General features: G+C 36.4%; 1 protein-coding gene across 5 annotated transcripts in view; it reads right to left on the bottom strand.

Annotated features, from left to right (window-relative positions):
* The window catches only part of LOC121430407 (protein unc-80 homolog), a 102,594-nt gene that overhangs the window by 11,863 nt on the left and 70,033 nt on the right, over positions 1–20,698 (bottom strand). For 4 of the 5 annotated variants that reach the window (XM_041627692.1, XM_041627695.1, XM_041627694.1 and 1 more), the window contains 16 exons: positions 20,499–20,609; positions 19,929–19,973; positions 18,936–19,120; positions 18,625–18,703; positions 17,000–17,113; positions 16,231–16,338; positions 15,675–15,788; positions 15,326–15,483; positions 14,711–14,884; positions 13,652–13,859; positions 11,624–11,703; positions 10,978–11,101; positions 9,752–9,847; positions 8,871–9,044; positions 1,508–1,631; positions 540–758 (listed from right to left, as the gene is read on the bottom strand). In XM_041627692.1, the coding sequence (XP_041483626.1) occupies positions 540–758; positions 1,508–1,631; positions 8,871–9,044; positions 9,752–9,847; positions 10,978–11,101; positions 11,624–11,703; positions 13,652–13,859; positions 14,711–14,884; positions 15,326–15,483; positions 15,675–15,788; positions 16,231–16,338; positions 17,000–17,113; positions 18,625–18,703; positions 18,936–19,120; positions 19,929–19,973; positions 20,499–20,609 (2,113 nt within the window). Of the gene's footprint in view, positions 1–539; positions 759–1,507; positions 1,632–4,948; positions 5,286–8,870; positions 9,045–9,751; positions 9,848–10,977; positions 11,102–11,623; positions 11,704–13,651; positions 13,860–14,710; positions 14,885–15,325; positions 15,484–15,674; positions 15,789–16,230; positions 16,339–16,999; positions 17,114–18,624; positions 18,704–18,935; positions 19,121–19,928; positions 19,974–20,498; positions 20,610–20,698 lie in introns of those variants that run through there. The other variant, XM_041627696.1, reaches the window with a different exon arrangement.

Genomic DNA, 20,698 nt, shown 5'->3' with positions numbered 1-20,698 from the left:
TGATTACTCTTGTTGCCTAATGGTGGTCTAGGGATCAGCCTGTTACCCATTACCAGGGGTGGTCACCTCTATTCAAGGAATGAATAGGGGTCCAACAGGGATCTATCTTTGGGCCAGACTTGTCTTGGCAAGTTACAGGATGTTTACACCTATTCAAGAAATATGGGTCCAACAGGGATCTACATTTGGGCAAGTCTTGGTAGGATACAGGGTGATTACACTTATTCAAGGAAGAAGGGTCTGACATGGATCTATGTTTGGGCCAGTCTTGGGTGGTTACCAGGGGTATTTGCCTCTATTCATGGAATAAATACCCATACACCTCACCCAAGAAGAGTGCAGCACAATGTTGATCTTTGAAATGAATTCATGCCATATCTGGGATTTGCCCCCATAACCCTTTGTTTTCAAGTCAAGAGTCAGAACCACTAGACCTCACGCACACCATTGATGCAAAGCAACAATGATGACCTGAAATGAACCGGTAAGACCTCAGCCTAAGAATATATCACAATGAATGTGTAAGCACATCCACTCACCCAGGTACCCAGCTTCATAAAGTGACTCCGGCACACATCCAGTTGAATCCCTGTAAGAAGCGCTTGTATGGCTGGGAAGGTCCGTCATAGAGGAATAGTTGTGCTTTGGGAGTCCACTGCCCCCTCCGGATGGCCTGGCTTGCTTCTGGGGTGGCAACAGGGCGTTGAGGATCATGGTCAGAGCAAAGGAGATGTCCGATGGTCTGATCTTTGGTGAATCTACACATAGGAGATAAATCAACCATGGTAGATTGATATCACACTGCGAGTAGAATTGCAGAAGTGTTTGTCAGACTTTGTGCCAGCAGAGGGATATTGATTGTTGGGTGCAGGAATACACATGTAACCATGCCAAATGCAACATATTGTAGGTATCAGTTGTCATGAGTCTAACCGTAATTCAACATTTCATATTTGATGGTGGCAGCAGTGGGATGTACATCATTTCTGACAAATTACATAATGCGATGAGAAATTTATTCCCCATGAACGAAACAGTCATAACCTTCAAAATTTTTCCTTTATGATGTTGCCGGTAGTGGTATGCACATCATTGCTGACCAGAATATATATATATATTCTATTCTAAGGTTGCAGGATTTGGATGCATATCATTGACAGCAATAAAATTACAATGCCATATGAACAAAGGTACCTTCTTCCAGCAACATTCAATGTCTATCAGTGGCAGCAGTGGGATTAACATGATTGTGAGCATGAATACAATACTGCTATTTAAAAACCAAGAATTTATTTCAACACCCAGATCATCCGACAAATTTATCGTCCTATATAATCAGGGAATAATTTTGCTCTACAAATTTTAATAGCATTTTTCACCGTAAGTAATGTACAGTCCTATGCAAAAATATGCTAAACAAAAGACTTTCTGCGTAGCAGTCTTTCAAAAATGTGGAGCAAATTGCAATGCAATACCAGGAAAATTATTCCCTGATAATTGTACTCACCAATTCTTCCACAACCAACCCTCAAGCATAAGGGTAGAACAAAGTAGAGTAGTATGGTTTCCGTTCGCTCTGCAGAGTTGAACATGGGTGTACCACCAAAAACCTGCTCCAATGTGTATAGGTCCTATTGGGCACATCAGCAAGAATTTATGAGATCATGTCAACCATTATATGAATATTTAAACAGATCAAGTCCTATTATTAATAAGATTTGCTTATTTGGATCATTTTTTTCCCCAATACTGATAACAATGGCATCCAAACCAAACCTCTTTCTCTGTAGAATAGAATAATTTCCTTAATAAATAGACTCAAAGGAAAATAAGGGTATCAAAATTATTGGACTTTTCATAAAGATGTATGTATAATAGTTTGTCGGGAACAAATTATGTGTAAGTCCAATGTCCAATTAAAACTGCAATGAAATTAAGCTTCTTGACTAATTCGGTCTACATGAAAAAAATGATTCAATCATAACCATAGGGTTCCTGGGAATTTCTAAAATATTTTGTTTTCCTAATCTTATCCCCTTTTCTCAATTTTACGGACTTCCATTAAATAAAAAGATGATTACAAAGATATGACACTTCTGAATCAAGTTTGCTTTTATCAATAAATATATATGCTTCTTTTGCATATTTAATTCATTATATTAATAATCAGGACCAGGCACACATAAGGTAAGTACATGATTGTATAATAAATATGATTGGCCTGCACATATCTCACAAAATGTAGTATTAGAGACAGCTATTTATTTTATAATACAGGTATCAAAATACAAATCCTTTTCGTTCTTCACACCAGATACGGATTCCAGTTTCTTTTTTCATGGAAAGTAGATTTGATATCCCATTCATATTTCAAAGAGTAATATGGCACAACATGTTATAAGATATGATTAAATATGATTAGAATAAACATTGGTAATGATCAATGCATGCTCGCAAGTTACAGAAAGCCTTTATTCCATTTCTGAAATATGTGGCTTTATACATGTAGATGAAATTTAGAGTTTAGGAAAAGGTAAAACAATGTTTCCTTCATAAAAATCACATCTACGTACAGGTGACAGAGGCGAAAAAAGGACATGGTATAAATTGTACCATTTATGTCTTACATCCATTCAACTTCTGCATAACATAGGTCGATTCCCCACCATGCATGCTCCTAATGCCAGTCCGCAATCTCAACATACCTTCATTAACATGCTAATTATATGCATCCAGCATGCATTTCACTACCAAAAAATAGTCATACACTTGCATACCAAATTGATCCTGTCACATGACCGATTAATTTCCCATGATTCATGCTTGCAGTCATACATGCTCGTTAATTTTTCAAATAATAAAAGAGATTATGAAATTATATGATATATAAAGAACATTCAATAAGATTGGTATGCTACTGGAACATCATTGAATTGTCAATGAGAAATGTTTCCCCTGAAAGAAAGAAAAATGCAGGAAACAATGTGAGTATAAAGTAAAAAAAAAAGAATGTTGCATTTCTTACAAAAGCCATGCTGGTCATTGGTTATAGAACCAATAATCTGAAAATGAGAGAAATAATTAATCTATTGTTACACAATTTATTTTACAGTGTATTAAACCTACAGATGAAGTACTCTTAAGGACCAAGAAACTAATGGTTTTTAGATTCAAATCATTAATCATGCTTAATTACAGATAGCAAGTGTTAAATTTGTCCTATTCATGCTGCTTCATAATAAAATGCAATTCAAAGAAAAGGGAATTTAACTAAAGAAACGTTCGCATGCTTGTTAGAATTCATTTCTCTCTAAAATATACCCCAGTGATCCAGAGATAAAACAAATAATACGCTGAAATAAGAATAAATGTAAAAAAAGTAAAGGCATCAAATGATTGATTGAAATCATGGAAAGCTCCGGCAAGCAGTTAAAACTAAAATGAATTATTTGTTGCTGCACTATAAGTTGTGCATGTCAGTGGAACAAGGATTGTTGATGATCGAGATGTCAGAGGCAAAACTTTAGGGCGTGTGACCCACATGCTGGGGAGACAAACGTAACTGTTAATAGTTGGTGTTCTTGTTTTCAACATAGTAGCAATATGGACAACAGCTTCAAACACAGGTTGCAGGCATTGATCAGGCTACGTTTAAAAGAAAAAAAATATGAGGGCTTGGCTCCTGGAAAATATGACGCATCAGATAATGTCTTCTCTCCTTCTTCTTTATATAATCCGAGCCTGTATTTAATTGGCGCTAAGATGCATTATATACCATACTTGGTACCAACATGCATAATGATACATTAGAAGGAAAGGCCATCTTTAAACTAAATTCTTCTTTTTTAAAGAAATATATGGGTTCTTGAATATTAATGCATCATGCAGTACTAAACTTTGTCAACCAAAATACCTAGAGATACAAAATATATCATGCTGGATGGGCACTTCATGTCACCAATGGAAGGCTTTTAAGGATGAATATAACGCATCATTAATTCATTTAAAAGACACAATATGAATTTTCTGCAAGCTATTTGATGGTTTGTCTTGATTTTTGAAGTTTTGCTAAATATAGCGCAGTTGTATGAAAAATGAATTCCAGACACAGATTCCAGGCAATTTCTAAATGTTAAAGTTGGATTTGTTAGAGGGAAGCAAGGAATGAAAAGGGTTCTGGCAGGTATCTATGTTTGGGCCAGTCTTGGTTTACCAGGAGTGATTACCCCTATTCAAAGAAAAGGGGTCCGACAGGGATCTATGTTTGGGCCAGTCTTGGGTGGCTACCCCTATTTAATGAATAAATAGGGGTCCAAAATGGATCTACACTTGGATCAGTCTTGGGTTAACAGGGGTGGTTCCCACTTTTCAAGGAATGAATAGGGGTCCAACAGGGATCTATGTTTGGGCCAGTCTTGGGTTACCAGGTGTGGTTCCCACTTTTCAAGGAATGAATAGGGGTCCAACAGGGATCTATATTTGGGCCATTCTTGGGTGGTTACCACGATTCAATGAATAAATAGGGATCCGACAGATTTACATTTGGGCCAGTCTTGGGTTACCAGGTGTGGTTCCCACTTTTCAAGGAAGGAAAAGGGTTCAACAGGGATCTATGTTTTGGCTAGTCTTGGGTGGTTACCCATATTCAAGGAATAAGGTCAGACAGGGATCAACATTTGGGCCAGGGGTGGTTCCACCTATTCAGGGAATAGCGTTCAAACAGTGATCTATACTTGGGCCAGTCTTGGGTTACCAGGAGCGGTTTCCTCTTTTCAAGGAATGAATAAGGGTCCAACAGGGATCTGTTTGGGCCAGACTTGGGTTACCAAGGGAGGTTCCCACTTTTCAAGGAATGAATAGGGGTCTGACAGGGTTTGGGCCAGTATTGGGTAGTTATCAGGGTTACCTAACCCTTTTCAAGGAATTGGGGTCCAACAGGGATCTATATTTGGGCCATTCTTGGGTGGTTACCAGCATGCAACCAATATTTGTAAGTGGGACTAAAAAAACAAACAAATAATACACCACTAGAGGTGAGAGTTCATTCCTGGCATTGTTACAGAAATGGTAATAGACTTTCAAAATATCATACAGTTATCATACCGAACCGAACCAACTCAAAAGAAGAGAAAGGTATCTGAAGTAGTATTGTTGCACGGAGCTAATTGACATAGCAAGAGAAAGACATTACCCTTGCACACGGACAGACACACAAACGAACGAACAGACAAAGAAACAAAACAATAGATGATGTCACTTGCCTTCGGTTTCATCCAGTATTGATGCTATGACACAGAATGAAGAGTGGGTTGAAAGAGACCATGGCGTGATCAGCACAAAGTGGTTTTGATTTTGTTTTTGTTTTATTAGACAAGGGAGAGGAATGAGGGGGACAAAGCAGTATGGTGGTAAAGCAATGGAGGGAAGAAAATCAGAAAGAGAAAAAGAGAAAGAAGGGAAAGGAAAGAGAGAGGGAGAATAAAGAGATAAAGATAGAGAAAGATATAGGTACAACTAAACCTCCCTTTTCCAAATTTCAAACTTTGTTGTCTGTGACGAACAATGAACCAAGTACTAAACATAAAAGTTGATGATGATAAATTATGCTTGAAATTGTCTTAATTTCTTTACACCTCCAGATTTTAAACAATGAAATAATCCAAATTAATCTATGGACAGTGATTTACCCCATTGTTAATGCAAATGAGGGAATTTAGAAGGATACACTTAATACCCAGCTCAAACTATGTATCAAAAATATTTTGCCTCTTGCTGATAATTGCAAACAGAAAAGCTTAAATTACTTTGTTTTTTCATAACATGATCTTCACATCACATGAAAGAAGACAATTTTGCATTCACATCACTTGAAAAAGGACGGTCAATTATTAGAACAGGTGCCTATTGATTAATATTCCATACTTTTTAATTTTATCTCCAACAGCTATATCTTCATTTATCAATCAAATTATATGTATTTTTCCTAGGATTTAGTTAAAAATTGTTCATTACAAAATCATCTAATTCATGATAAGAGAAAGTTTTGCTGTACCTCAGAGAGAAAGAGACAAGAAATGCAAGTAATTTATTCTCTAAATAATTCTTTCCTACTTGAAGCCTCATAAAAGCGATGGAAATTCTAAACATTGAGCTCAGATATTCTTTCCTTTCCTCATTTTTATTGCTTGTTTCTTCCTTCCCTAGTTCGTGTTTGTTCTGACCTTCCTACATGTCTGCAGTCTCTTAACCTCAAGCATGAAAATGGAAGACAGAACCCCAATATAATAACAATAATAGCTGGATTTACATAGCACCTTTTGCCAGAGGATACAAAGTGCTGCTTTTATTACCCCGGCTTTAGCTCCCACTACCTTTTTTTCAGTGGCACTCAGTGTCTTTAAACCTGCCAGGTACATATACCCATTCACCCCACCTTGGTAGAATGCAGCAAACTTTGGATAAATTTCTTGGTGAAGAAAAACATGCCATGGCTATGTATGTTCAAAAGGCAAGAGTCAGAACCACTGGATCATGATGGGCCCCACCAATAACAAAGGATTTAATGTGACTAAATTGCTTGAAAAATAATAACAATTTTCATATTTCAGCCCCAAACAATTTGATATAGAAAAAAGGAAATACCTATATGCTTCAAATATATTTGTAGAAAGCAGTTTCATGAATAACTCTGGAGTTCATAACCAAAAACTTGGTTTGGTAAATTTTGGAAAAAGGAATATACTGAGCTCAATTTTTTGTTAATTGACACCTACATGAACAAAGATAAAACGTTGTTAATGAAAGCAAAAAAAAATGAAAAATACATGAACTATTGCAGCAGTGTTTGCAACAAATAAGAATTTCAACATAACCTTTTTGGGAAAACATAAAAGAATGATTGCAAAAGAAACAATTAACTGAAAATAATTCAAACATAATCAAGAACTATGGGATGATGAAAACAATAAAATAAAAAACTAAATTAGGTGTTTTTTAATTTCATGAAGTATTGGTCACCACTAGTGAAAAATTGCTTGAGATCTATGTGTAGAAATTTATGGATTAAACCTATCAGCATGGTTTTCTTTTTTAATTAAAAAAAAGACATGAATACAGGAATAGGAGAACCGTTACCGGGGGTCCAACAGAAAGAAATATATTTTACAATTGAATGCAAGTTTTTGTACATGGTATGCTATAGACTTACAGTTATGCTAATTGAGCATGTCTTCTGTGTAACCTGGAACACTAAAATTTCATCACAAATAGTTCCAGGTGTCCAAGTCATCAGCAAAATTCCACTAAGTTAAATTCTCTTCTCTTTTTCTATCCAAGACAAAAATACTTCTGAAAACTCATTTCAGCATATTACAATGTAACTGCTTCTGTTTGTGTACATCACAAAACATATCACTAAAGATCAAAACACAAATATTTCATTCATATCTTTTTCAATTTCAATAAGATGGAACAAAATGTAATTGAACGTTGAAATAAGCTAACCTTGCAGCGTTTTGATATGTCACAGAACTGCCAAGAGAATCTACTTTACAAAAATCTACCCTGAAGAAAGAAATATATTTACCAATACTATGAAAAAAGTTTAATCACAGCTCATTTACAGTACAATAAAAAAATGTTTAATTACATAATTGTATGGTATAATGTAATCTACGCAGATGTGCTTTGGGTTTTAAAGAGTAAGTAAAGATACCTATATCCACAGTCATATAATATATTACTTCAAATGAGATGCCTACAGCCAAACTTTCATCCCCATTCTTGAATAAATATATAATACTGTATCTCTACTACAAGACTTTGTTAGAAACTTAGATCTGGAAATGCAATTTGTTGATAATTAAGAAATATAGCAGGAAGAAGCCAAAACACAGTTTTAAATACAGAATTAGAAATGCTTTAGTCTATTCAATTGTAACTTTAAAAGCGTGACACAATCATATCGGGGAGAATGGGATTTATTTTCAACCCCGTCACACCACCATTATCCCGCACACGGACGCATCCCTGTGAATGGCTCACTCACACCTAAAACAAAACACCCCCTATCAAGAAATAAAGATAACGATAGTTCAAAAATCATTTTTCACTGTCAATGGTCTTTACAGACAAGCATGATTCCTGACTCGCCCACATTTGCACATTAATCTTTATAACGCCGCCAATTTTGTTTTTATACATATATATTATATATAGAGAGTGAGATTGAATGTAATCATTATTTGCGTGATCATTATTCTACTTTTACTTTAAAATTGGACTGATAAATTCAGGATTTTCACTTTTCTGTTTTATCTATAAATAGTGGTGTTTTAAATGCCACTTTATCTAATTGCAGAAAAATGAAATTGACATTGAACTTGAAAACTATTTTCTGGAATTTTTTCACTACACCAGAAACAAATTGTTTGTAATAATGACAGCTTTGATTAATGTACTCAAATGCATATATTTTTATGTTTAATGATTCCAGATTGCTGAGAGAAATCAAACTGGATTAATCTTATCAGATCTATTCTCTGCTGATTATACAGGGTTTATTGCCCTAGGTCTGAATGAACCATGATACTACAACATAGCATACACACATATACACAAAGTCATTCACACTCACTGAGTTAACACACAATGATGTTGCCTACTGAATCTAAGCAGCAAGTGAAACGCACGTCAACAACCTGGTGCCAACCTTCATCTAGATTCATGTGCACTACAGCATTTTAAAAATTCCTTTTTTGGTTAAACACGGAGCAGATTAAAATAAGGAATTCTGGTGACTTTCACGTGACCTCGAGAAAGTCATGGGTGGATCACACGCTGGATGGGAGGTCAAATGACCTTGTTCTCACCTTCATGCAGTGCATTTGCATGGCGACGAGGCGAACCACGGAGGAGCAGAAGACCGGTGGAGGGGTGAAGCGGACCCCGCCCGAGGAGGCCACGTTGAGCAGCTGGAGACCATCAGCTCCTCCAGGAGCTGATCCATCGCAGAGCAGGAGAGCGAGGCAGATGTTGAGGAGGGACTGAGGTGGTAAGGAGAAACAAAAATAGGTTTAAAAAGTCCTACCTTAATTTGGCAAAATCAGACCTGTAAAAAAATTGTATTCTGTGATTTAAAAATGTATTTTTCCCCAAAAAAAGTGTATTTCATAATAAAATGTTTGGCGCACTCGCTCATTGCAGCGCTCAAGCTGCATACAAGCTAAAATGTGCACTGCTCTTGCAGATGAAAAAAAAACATGGAAACATATGTACATTATATCTCACCCTGGTTTTAACAAAATGATTGAAAAAAAAAACGAGCTACCTGAAATTGCATCTAATAACCATATTTGTGTAAGTTTTATGAAGTAGAGACATACAGATATGATTTTTCTCAATAAATTACAATTTTGTAAAAAAAAATTAAGTGAAAGCATTCATGATAATGGGCGATACCAATTTCAGGTGTGACCTATTGGTGTTGGTGTTAGGTCAAGTTTTAAATATGTATGACACCAAACATATAATGAAGATGGTAATGAAAAGTCACTCACTACGTTTTGAGCTATCAATAGGGGGATCTGGATCATTTGTTTTAACTCAGAATAGGATTTGGAGCTAGGCAGCACGATCCCCAAATGCTTCCAACACCAATATCAACACCGAACTTGAAATCACCCACTGATCACACGAATCATTAGAGCACCAGATCTTGTTTTACGCAATGGGATATGATTCTACACTTTACCTTTAGATGAGGGAGATGACTAATGATGCTCTGTCTAGTTAGTGTGATGTAGATACCTTTCAAGAAGTTAGCAGCCGATTCCCAGTCCATGTGGCGCTAAAATAGAAATTTAAGAAAAGTTCCATTGCGAGAATTAGTGATTGTAACCATTATTAGTCAACATAGTCAAAGACTGTTTATTGCAATGTAAGGTACCTTGTCGAAAGTCAGAGCTGCGTCTTTTGTGCGGGAATCCTACAAACGGCCTTTCATTTCCAATTCTCATACTTTGTCATAACCAATGGAAAATGCAAGAAAGCCAATATGTAAAGATGCATCGTGCCTTTATGGCAGGATTCCTGCTCAAAGACGTGGCACAGACTTTTAAGAAGGTGCCTAAACGAAATTGTCAGATGACAGATAGTCAGATTACAAATACATAGGGGAGCGTCAGCTTGAAATCCATATACCATCAATTTCATTCTCTTATGCATACGGCAAGCCTGTACATCATAACGATCTTGGATCTACGAACAAAAATGAGGGTGGGATAGTTTGGTTCATCTTTGTTCGGTAAAGTGCAAGCTGCATAGGCAAGTACAAACAAGTCATGCGTGCCGCTATAGCATGTACGGAGATTTACGAAAGTAATTTACGAAACTTGAATATACAAAATTTGCAGATTTTGTAGGCCACATTTCATCAACATTAGACATCTGACCAGTATACTTGGTTTTCATTGGCCGAGAAGCACAGGTGTCTATTACTATGGTGACTGTCCGATAATGAGAACTTGTCAGTGCTGACTAATGTTATGAACATTGCATGTTTCTTACATTTTCTAGTCATGGAATTTTGCAGTGTATTGACGGGGAAGAAAAATGTATTGGACATTATTCCCACGCAGTTATGAATGATTTGAGTGCCAAGTGAGTTGATGAATTGAGCCTGTACCATTGAGAAACAATCACACTGTAAATCACCAACACAGATAAGCACATGTGGGACGGTGTATCAACATTGCTTGGAAAAATACCAGACAATTTTCTTGAATACCACAATTATTTTTATAATTTCTCTGCAATTATACAATTTCTTCCTAAATAATTTGTCACAAGATTTTTATTCATGCAAATAAAACACTTTGGTAGTCATTTTATTGGTTTGTGTGCACAAACTCATTTTACAACTGGCATTAATCTTTAAACCTGCATAAGCTCAGAATACGGGCCAACGTGTGAACTCACCATGAGAGTGGGTTTCTTATGGATCTTCTGGAAGAGTTTGTCCAGTCTCTTCAAGAGGGTTATCAGGGCAGGGCGCAGATCTTGATTGGTCCAGTCAGTCAACGGTATCATCTTGGTGATATACCTGAGGTTGGCATAGCAGACAGTATTTGTTGTAGGTGATATTGATAAAGAGATTTTGAATAGAATACATGTAATCAACCACCCCAAAACCAACAATAAGTCGCCAAAAATTTATTTAAGATTTTTATTGAGTTTGTTACAGGACACCCTAAGCTTTATAATTATAAATAACAGGTCAAAATTGATCAATAACAACCCAAATATGTACATGATTACATGTAAGTCTAGGAAATTCAGTGAGAAGATCAAATAGAGAAAAAACACAGTTTTAAGTTCAGAGTTCACCCAAGCAAGAGAAATCTATATTAAAAATATTGGAGAAAAAAATAAGTTTTAGAATAAAAGCCATTCAATATCAATCAGATTTATATTTTTATCTATAACATCAAAAGAATACAAAAATAGCATCACTGATTCGAGGCAAAAGGTTCAATAAACTGAGTAAAAGGAACAGTTTATGAAAACTGGTCAGAATAATCTATTTGTAGAATAGAGGAGGAACCTAGGAATGAACAAGGCTTACCTTTGAAGGCCTTTGCATCCCATTGTCACAGGGTCATGCGGCGCAACCTTTAGTAGGGTCAGGGCAACCTCCGCAATACGCTGAAAAGAGAATAATAAAAAAATTAATTATATGTCCACTTATATAGCGCAGTTACTATGTGCATACAGCGCGTCCCAAAAAAAATGTCCCTCTGTCATAGGACTGGATTAATTCTAAAATGTGGAAGGATTGTCAAATAAATGTTCATGAGTAGAAAGCTCATTTCATGATCTAACTTCTATGAAAATTTCATTGGTCGCGCTTCAGCGGTTTTGAATACACACTCTGTTACGTAACAGTGGTGCATTTTAGCCCATTCCAAGTTTGCAGTATTGATGCATTTCTTCATTTGTCTATGGCATGTTAACCCCCATTCTTACATCCAGGATCTTAGCAGGGATATTTCCCTAATCATATCCAGGCTCATTAAATCATAAACTTGAGCATGTTCAGAAGGACAAGAAACATAAAAATTAAGTTTGTTTGATGATTGATAAGGGGAATCAGTGCACCAATTTTAAAGAAAAGTGACTGATGGATGGGTAAAATAAGCTGAAAAAAGGGGAATCCACAAGTTAATCACCCTTTGCGTAAAGGATTTTTACCATAGAAAATTTTGACTTTTTCTTTTAAAAAGTTACATTGAATTATTAAACTTGACCTCAGTAGCTTATTAACAAAAAAAATAAATTAAAACAAAGATGCAGTATTGTTGGAATTATGCATGAAACAGACATGACCTGTTGTCTCGATCATTGTGCATCTCCCGTTTTTCAAACATGAAATGTACTGTCAAATACTGTTTTCGCCCTTCTGAACATGCTCCAGGTTGTGATTTGACGAGCTTGGTTAGATCATGGAGATTTCCCTGGTCAGATCAGGGAATTCCTTGGTCAGAACAAGGAGATAGAGTTAATATCTCCTTGGTCAGAATGGTCAAAGGGGGTTGATATGCAAGAAAATGCAGAACACAGAGCATTGCTGCATGCATACAAACTTGGAATGGGCTGAAAAGCACCACTGTTACATAATAGGCTGTGTATTCAAAACCACTGAAGCGAGACGAATGAAATTTTTATAGAAGTTAGAACAAGAGATGGGCTTCCTATATTTATACATTTCATTGAGAATAATTTTTATTTTTGGAAGTTATTTAGCCGCATATCAGAGGGACATTTTTTTTGGGACGCGCTGTATACTCAACTGCGCTTTGATACTTGGTATTATTACCCCGGCTGTAGCTAAGCCACCATATCAATAGGCACTAAAGCGTTCGAGGAATAAATCCTACCGGGTACCCATTCACCCCACCTGGGTCGGGTGCAGCACAATGTAGATAAATTTCTTGCCGAAGGAAATTACGACATGACTGGGATTCGAACCAACGACTCTCTGTTTCAAAGTCCAGAGACTAATCTACTGGGCCACAACGCTCCAACAAAACATTTTTAAACTCGTAACTAACCATCCATGTCCATTATAAAGAGAGATCTCAGAGCTTTGCTTTCATGGAAAAAACTGCCAACAGACGACCCTCTATTTTTTCCTCCCTAAGTCTGGCTCCCACCTTTGCGTTTTAACATGCGTGCTGCTGCATGAGCCAAAAGCAGCAAAGGGCAGCCTAACGCAGCATATAACATAACAAAATATTTGCCTGCAATCACAGTTTTAATAAAAGCTTGTATAGAGTTGCATGCAGTAAAGGTAGGATACCAGCTAAAATACCTGACCTGCAATAAAGCTGATCGCCGTTGCTTGTATGGAATTCGGTGTTCAGTTGCAGATGTTTGAAAAAAGTTCACAAAGCTGAGCTAAAATGAAAGGTCTCTGCTTTAGTTTGTTTATTGACATCGTATAGTTTTGTTTCAATGTGTTGCCTTTGGCTGTGATTTTCTTCTTTCAATCAATATGCAGCTGTACACAACCCCAAAATGCAAAGGGGTGAGCTAAGCTTCACAGCTAACAAAAACTTCAATGAGGTCTAATAAAGGCTTCACCAAAACATACCATGTGGCATTTCTGGTCTAGGATCTCTGTCTGGCTGTGGGTCCTGGACTCGGCGACAGGTCTAAGTTCCTTGAGTCTGGCTAGTCCATGGCAGTAGAACTCGGAGACCACACTGAGTAGCATGTCCCTTGGCTTGCAGAACTCATTCATGGTTTCTGATTCCTCAGAATCGTCCTCATAACGGCGCTGGACGCGATCATCATTGTACCTGTATTTGGATGAATATAGAGTATTGGCTTGCTGAAAGACTCTATAAATTGAATGCTGTAAGTCAGCTCTAGCCAAAGCCGGGGTAATAATATCAACAATGCACCTCAGAACAGATTGTTTATAGATAGGTGGTGCTACATAAATGCCAATCATTACTATTATTATTATTATCATTTTTCAATGAAATAACAAGAAATATTCAGGAGCTTGTAAGTGTCATTCTTATTGTTCATTCATGTCTCCAATACCAGAAGATCTTTTCTTTCACTCCTGGATAAGAGCAGCATCTTTCTCAGGGAGACACACAAACAGCTTCAATTGCCATTTCTCACAATTTATTGCAGACCAACCAATGGGAAAAGTGGAAACCTGTTATGAAAAATGCATTTAGGGTCTTAGGTTATAGCCGAATTCCTGTATAACATGCTGCACATTGATGTGGACTATATATTCTTCTGATCAGGAGAGCATTTCATCAACATTTTTGCCCGACAAGTTGTCAGATCTGACAACTTTTTTCGATTTTGATTGGCCAAGAAGCACTGCTACTATGGTATTGTTGGATAGAGCGGGACTTGTGAGATGAAACATCCAAAAGTCCTTTCATGAAACACTCCCCAGATGACCACGTCACATTCCAGATATGTTCCATCGTCTTGGTTTACTCAAAGTCACACCGACTGTGTCATCTCTATCAATGCAACCCCACTTTGCCCATGTCAGCCTTTGCTGAAATATAAACCTTCCATTTCTGTTGTCAATTCAATATGGGAAAGTTCCATATGGGAAAATTCCCTCAGTATGGTAAAAGTAAAAAATGATGATGGATAACCAATGCTCTGTAGTTACCTGAACCTGAAGTCTTCCCTCATGTCTTCATCTCCTAGATCGATGTTGGAATTGTTGATGCCCGACTTGCGAGAGTTATGCTTGCGTACAGAGCTCTGCTGGGAGTTTGAAGAACTCTTGAAACTGGCGGCCACATTGGACGTATCGATCTTGCGGCTCGGTCCACTGGTACTCCTGGAAAAACATGAAGAAATCAATTCTCTGAAGTAATCATACGCTATTAATTTGGTCAAACAGCATGGCTGCACTGAAGAGAGTGATGTACATCAAGGTATTTTCAGATAATCCACTCTAATTGAAGAATTTGTGTTTTTTTTCTAAAATTGGCTATACATCATTTCCTTTCTTGTGACTGTGATTTAAATATGCAGTCAACATTGTTTTGCTAAAAACTGTGAGCCCTGAAGCAAGTTTACCCTTCCCCTTTAACTTGCTGCATGTTTTCACAACAGCATCCCATGTATCCCAATGTCCCAGGTACACCAGTCTAGTCAAGGACTGGTAAATATAAAGAGAACAGACAAAGAGTGAGATGCTTTCTGTCATAAGCCAGTTCGTCCACCGCTAAAAGTGGCTCAGAATTTGACCTAGGTACATGTACTAGCACACACTTACCTTGCCAGAGTTTCAGCTCCAGTGACGAGAGCCTTGATGGTGACCGCTAAGTTGGTGATGGCGGTGGTCTCTGTTTTGGCAGCGCTGGAGTTGTCTCTTCTCTTTGTCTGGTCCTTCAGGTGTTGAAGGTAGAGAGGTACTATAGCATCCAGGACACCCTGGAATAAAAAGGCAAATGGAAACAAATGCTATCATTTAGTGAAGGTGTTGCAGTGTAGTGGTTCAGTCACTTGATTACACCTATATCAATAATTTGTTTAGTGGATCAAGACACTGGTACCATAAGCAACAAAGAGGTCCACAAAAGCTGAACAACTATTTGATCATCACTGACTGTCATGTAACTTACCAGCATTTGGGCACTTCGGACAGATTCCGGAGCAAAGGCGACAACGACGACACACAACCTGATGGCTTCTGGGATGTTAAAGGTCGCCAGAGGGTCATTGTTGTAACAGAAGTCCTGCAACAGAATGATAAATATATAACAGATTAATCACCAAGCATATGTTGCCAATATGTTGCAATTATTCAGACATGTCCTCAGATTTTTTAATTTCCACCAGAACACTATTGTATTTCTTATCTTTACCTCAATAAATCTAGAAAATTAAATCAAATACTTTATTCTGTTTTTTAATAGAATTTTGATACAGGCAAAAAATTTGAGTACAACAAAGCATTAACCACCAAAATTGTATTTTTGCAAATAGAAGCCAATGCATCACAAACAATAACTCTTGTTATAATCCTTGAATGTTAACACATAAAATACTTTTTGGGTTATAAGCAGTTAATGATTGGATTAAACTGTAGCTTCTAGCTTCTACATTTCATTTTTGTACAGTAAGGAGATAATAATATACTCACTAAATTTAAACAACTCATTTTTTTTAGTTACTTACAAGTGTTTTGAGAGGTTTGTCACCATCAACAAGCTCCAGAAGGTCAAGAGTATCCTTGCTGTCCTTTTCCAATGAGAGAAGAAGCTTGAACAGAGCCTTTGCTGAGGCCTATCAAGAAAAATGAACAGCAATAAATTAAGGGTAGTCAGTGAACCAGTCATGAGTAATCTTCTCCCCCCCAAAAAAAAAAAAAAACAATTTTAAAGGTATCTGTTTATATTTTGATGATATCAATGTGGTTGCTGCACACTAAATGCAGTGGGTTGTATTCTGATAGTCATGGTTTAGTTAAACCTGGGAAAACTTAGACCAAATATTCATGAAGTACCAGTTGTCAACTTATTCATAAAATAGAAATTATTGTTATACTGCTGCAAAAAGTTGTCAAAAAGTAATCGAGTCACAAAATAGGAGGAATAGAAAAATATAGAAATAAAGTGGATTTTAATGAATTAGTAAGTACATGTATATTAAAATGTCACCAATACAGAAGAAATATTATGAAGCAAGCATTCCATAGATGTGTGGTTTAAAATTCTAGTTCAGACAGGCTTAAACCTAGGTTTAATTATCAGAATACTTCCCAATAAGTTTTATCATTATTGAGATAAATGATCTCATCACATTTGGTGGCAGCGGTGGGATGTAACAAAATATCATTAAAAGCAATATGTGCTTAGAGTTGTACATGCAACAAGTAGAGTGATATGGAAGGTTTATTCCTACCCCAACATTACCCTAACCTTCAGCTTGAGCTCAAGCTTCTTACCTTGAGAGGATTCGGTGCTTCCTCAGAGCCAACTTTCAAGATAGGAGCAGCACTTCCAAACAGTTGTAGGATGAATGGTTTCATGTGTAGGATGTAGAACTGACGGCAGACGTACTAAGAGAATAAAGACATAAATTTACCTGTTGGTTAGGAACATAGGTCTCCAGGTATGCAACATTAACAAACATAATTGATGAATGGTTGATCCAGATTAATTTACGTTTATCAGAGGCTAACATCAACACTTAAATAAACCCCATTTCGTTCATATAACACGCATGATTTGAATTGATCTTGACACAGAAACAATGTGACATAGAAAAACTGAAAACATTTTAAAATGAAAAGAGAAAACAGGAGTTATAGGATATACATATATAAAAATGAACACATAGCATTATCCACCCATTGTGCCTATTACAGAATATTATTCAGTAGTTAATGAAAGGATGTATGATTAATGCCATCTTTTTTTGGTTTCTTTTTCTTCATTTTAATGTTATGGTAGCATTGCATCATTGGAGAATGGTTCTACTATGAGAAACACTCATTAAAATGAATTATAAACCCCATTCAAACTTTTATGAACACTTACAACTTGTGCAAAAATACCATGCTGCATGCCAACAGAAACACAGGGTAACCTTTCTGCAGTGCTACAAAGAAAGACATCTACAAATCAATCGATTGAAAATCATGCAATGAAGGAAAATAGGAAGTAATAGAGCGTGATGGAAAAGTACAAAGTGGAAAGGCACCTTTATTCCAAAGGTCAATGCTCCTTTCTTTCTTGCAGGAATCCCACATTTATCTTTTATTCACTAAGTCTGATATTTATTAAACCATAGCCAAAACAATTAAGAATGAAGAATAGCCACAGTGATAGATGTTTAGTGCCTTAAAGTTTAAAGTGGGATTCGTGTTTAAAGATGCAGCATAGCCTGTTGGTAAGGTACCTAATTTTCCAATACATTATCAGACTAGAAACACTTCAACATAAATATACATTTATCAAAAAAAAGGCTTCAATTTGACCAACCACTCCCTAATTAGGAGCATGCATGCACTTACTCAGGTCTGATTTCCATAATTGTATAAATAACTAAAAGTTAAAATGCTACCTTTAGAACAGCATTCCAGTCAATTATAAAATCTTTATTTCCATGAATCAATATTTGATTATTAGAACAAAACACCTTTTTTATAAGCAATTTTGCAATATCTATGATTGCAGAAAAATAGAATTTAATCTAATCTAGAATTAGAACACAAAAAAAACACCTAAGGACATTTAAATTGCAAATAAGCTGCTTGAGAGGGCCTGTGTTATCCAAGATACATTTCTTTTTTCCTCTCTCTCTCTCTCTCTGTTTTCAAAATCAAGAAGCTTGAAAGTCTAAATACATGAATACTTTATTTAAAAATAAAAATACCAAGGCTTTGAACATATGTTTCACAACACATACTGCTTACATGCCACATACATGTAGAAAATGCCGTGCATCATGCAGAAAGAAAAGATATTTTGGGAAAAACAACTCTTTCTTCAATAGGTTCCTAACCAATCACTATATTTCTTTTTTTGTATCATATTTTTCTCAAATAGCAAGTGAATATATATGTACCTCTATACTCCTGCACACCAGGGGATTAGATTGGTGATGAGTGTAAATCCGAAGGATCGTTGGCATTATGTACTGGAACCTGAAAAAAAAATGCAAATATAATATTCATAACATTACCTATTAAAGCTTGTGTCTGTTATAATGTGATGTGAAATAAATGAAGGTGATATTATTATGATGACATATTTTCACTACATTATATGTATTGTTACTTTGAATACAATTATGGGAGAGGTGAACTTTTTTTCTGACATTACCAATCTAGACCCTATAAAACAAAAAGTAAAAAGGAAAAGGATATTTCATCTTACCCCTTTGTGGCAAAGATGTGTTTGAAGTGCCGAGAGATGTTGATGTAAGTCGACAGGCAAAGACGAAGGATGGAAATGTCTTCACAGTGAAGCAAGAGGGCGCCATTGATGACGTTGAGGAAGAGCTGGATGTCCCCACTCCATGGAAAGTCGGATGACATGTGATTGAATACAGTCTTCGTCATCTGCATAGCATTAAAACAAGTTTTGAAACGACTATCAATGATTTAAAGAATGTTTTGAAGAAAAGATTTATACATGTATGACGTTGATGGCGGAGTACCACATATTTCATTAATTAATTGATAAGAAATTAAAAAAATATGCATGGTTAACAAATATCAAGTTTCAGTCTTTACTTTTGTATAGAATACACTTATAACACTTGCATGAATTAGAAGTCAGAGTGATACAGACTTAATACTGCAAAAATTTGATTATCCATCATTTACTTTCATAAAATGTTTTAAAAATCTAAGGTATCAGAGGTGCCAGAACAAAGTCAATTCATTAATAATTATCATACTTTACATCTTTTTGATATCTATAAAAAAAAAATATGAAAGATGTTGTAGGGCACCTTGTCAAAAGTCTGAGGTTTGTCTAACTTTTCCAAAAGGATCCCATAGGCAGCTTTTTCACTCAAATTCTATCATTTCAACATAGACAAAACAATGTGGTATGTGGGATCGATAGCTGCTCTGAAAAGGTAAATAGTGACTTTACAGCTGGATCCCTGTTCAAAGGCATGTCAGAGTGACAAAAACTAGGCAAGAATAAACCTTCCATATCACACTATTTGTTGCATGTACAATTCTAAGCACATGGTATTTTACATCCCACCGCTGCCACCAGATGTGATGAGATCATGGATCCATGTAAAGCCTTGGATATCAGCACAGACATTGGTCATGTTCATTATGACAATAACAGTGATATTTGTGATATTTTTTACTTGAAAAGCTTGAAATCGAGATAAAAATGTTATCTTACCTTCACCCACATGAACTTGTGAAGGACATCTAGACCAAAAAGTTCCTGAAAAAAAATAAAAACGAAATGGCATCAATCATCCCCATCACCATAATTATGCTATAATCATCCCCATAATGAAAACGTCAGGATCACCATCATCACTTTAACCACCATAGTAATCATCAATAAAATATCGCTGTCATCATCATCAGCAGCATAATCGTCACCATCACCAACATCAATATTATCTTTGTCAGCACCATCACCATTAACACCCCTTCTCCTCATCATCATGACCATCATAATCTCAACAGTCTTCACGATAATCATCATCATCATCACCATCATTACCATCATAATCATCATCACCACCACCATCATTACCACCGCCACCATCATCATCATCATCACCATCATCAACACCATCAACATTATACACACCACTACCACCCCAACCACCACCGCCACCATCATCATCATCATCGCCATAACCACCACCATCATTATCAACACCACTACCACCACCACCACCATCATCATCATCATCACCATCATAATCATCATCCTCATCATGCCCCATTGACTCACCCTGCCCATCTGTTGAATAGAATAAAGCAAGAACTCTGCATCTAAGGCCTTCCTTGGGAAGGATGGCAGTCTGATCAGTTCATCATGGAGAAATGAAACATGGATATTCATCTGCAAAGGATAATATATAGCATACAATATTAATAGAACAACGTGATACCTACAAGCAATACATTCAAATTGTCTTATTCCAGTTTCTT

Source organism: Lytechinus variegatus, chromosome 16, assembly GCF_018143015.1.
Source record: "Lytechinus variegatus isolate NC3 chromosome 16, Lvar_3.0, whole genome shotgun sequence".
NCBI classification, from domain to species: domain Eukaryota; kingdom Metazoa; phylum Echinodermata; class Echinoidea; order Temnopleuroida; family Toxopneustidae; genus Lytechinus; species Lytechinus variegatus.
Note: the sequence above shows the minus strand (reverse complement) of the source record. Positions and strands in the feature narration are given on the sequence as shown.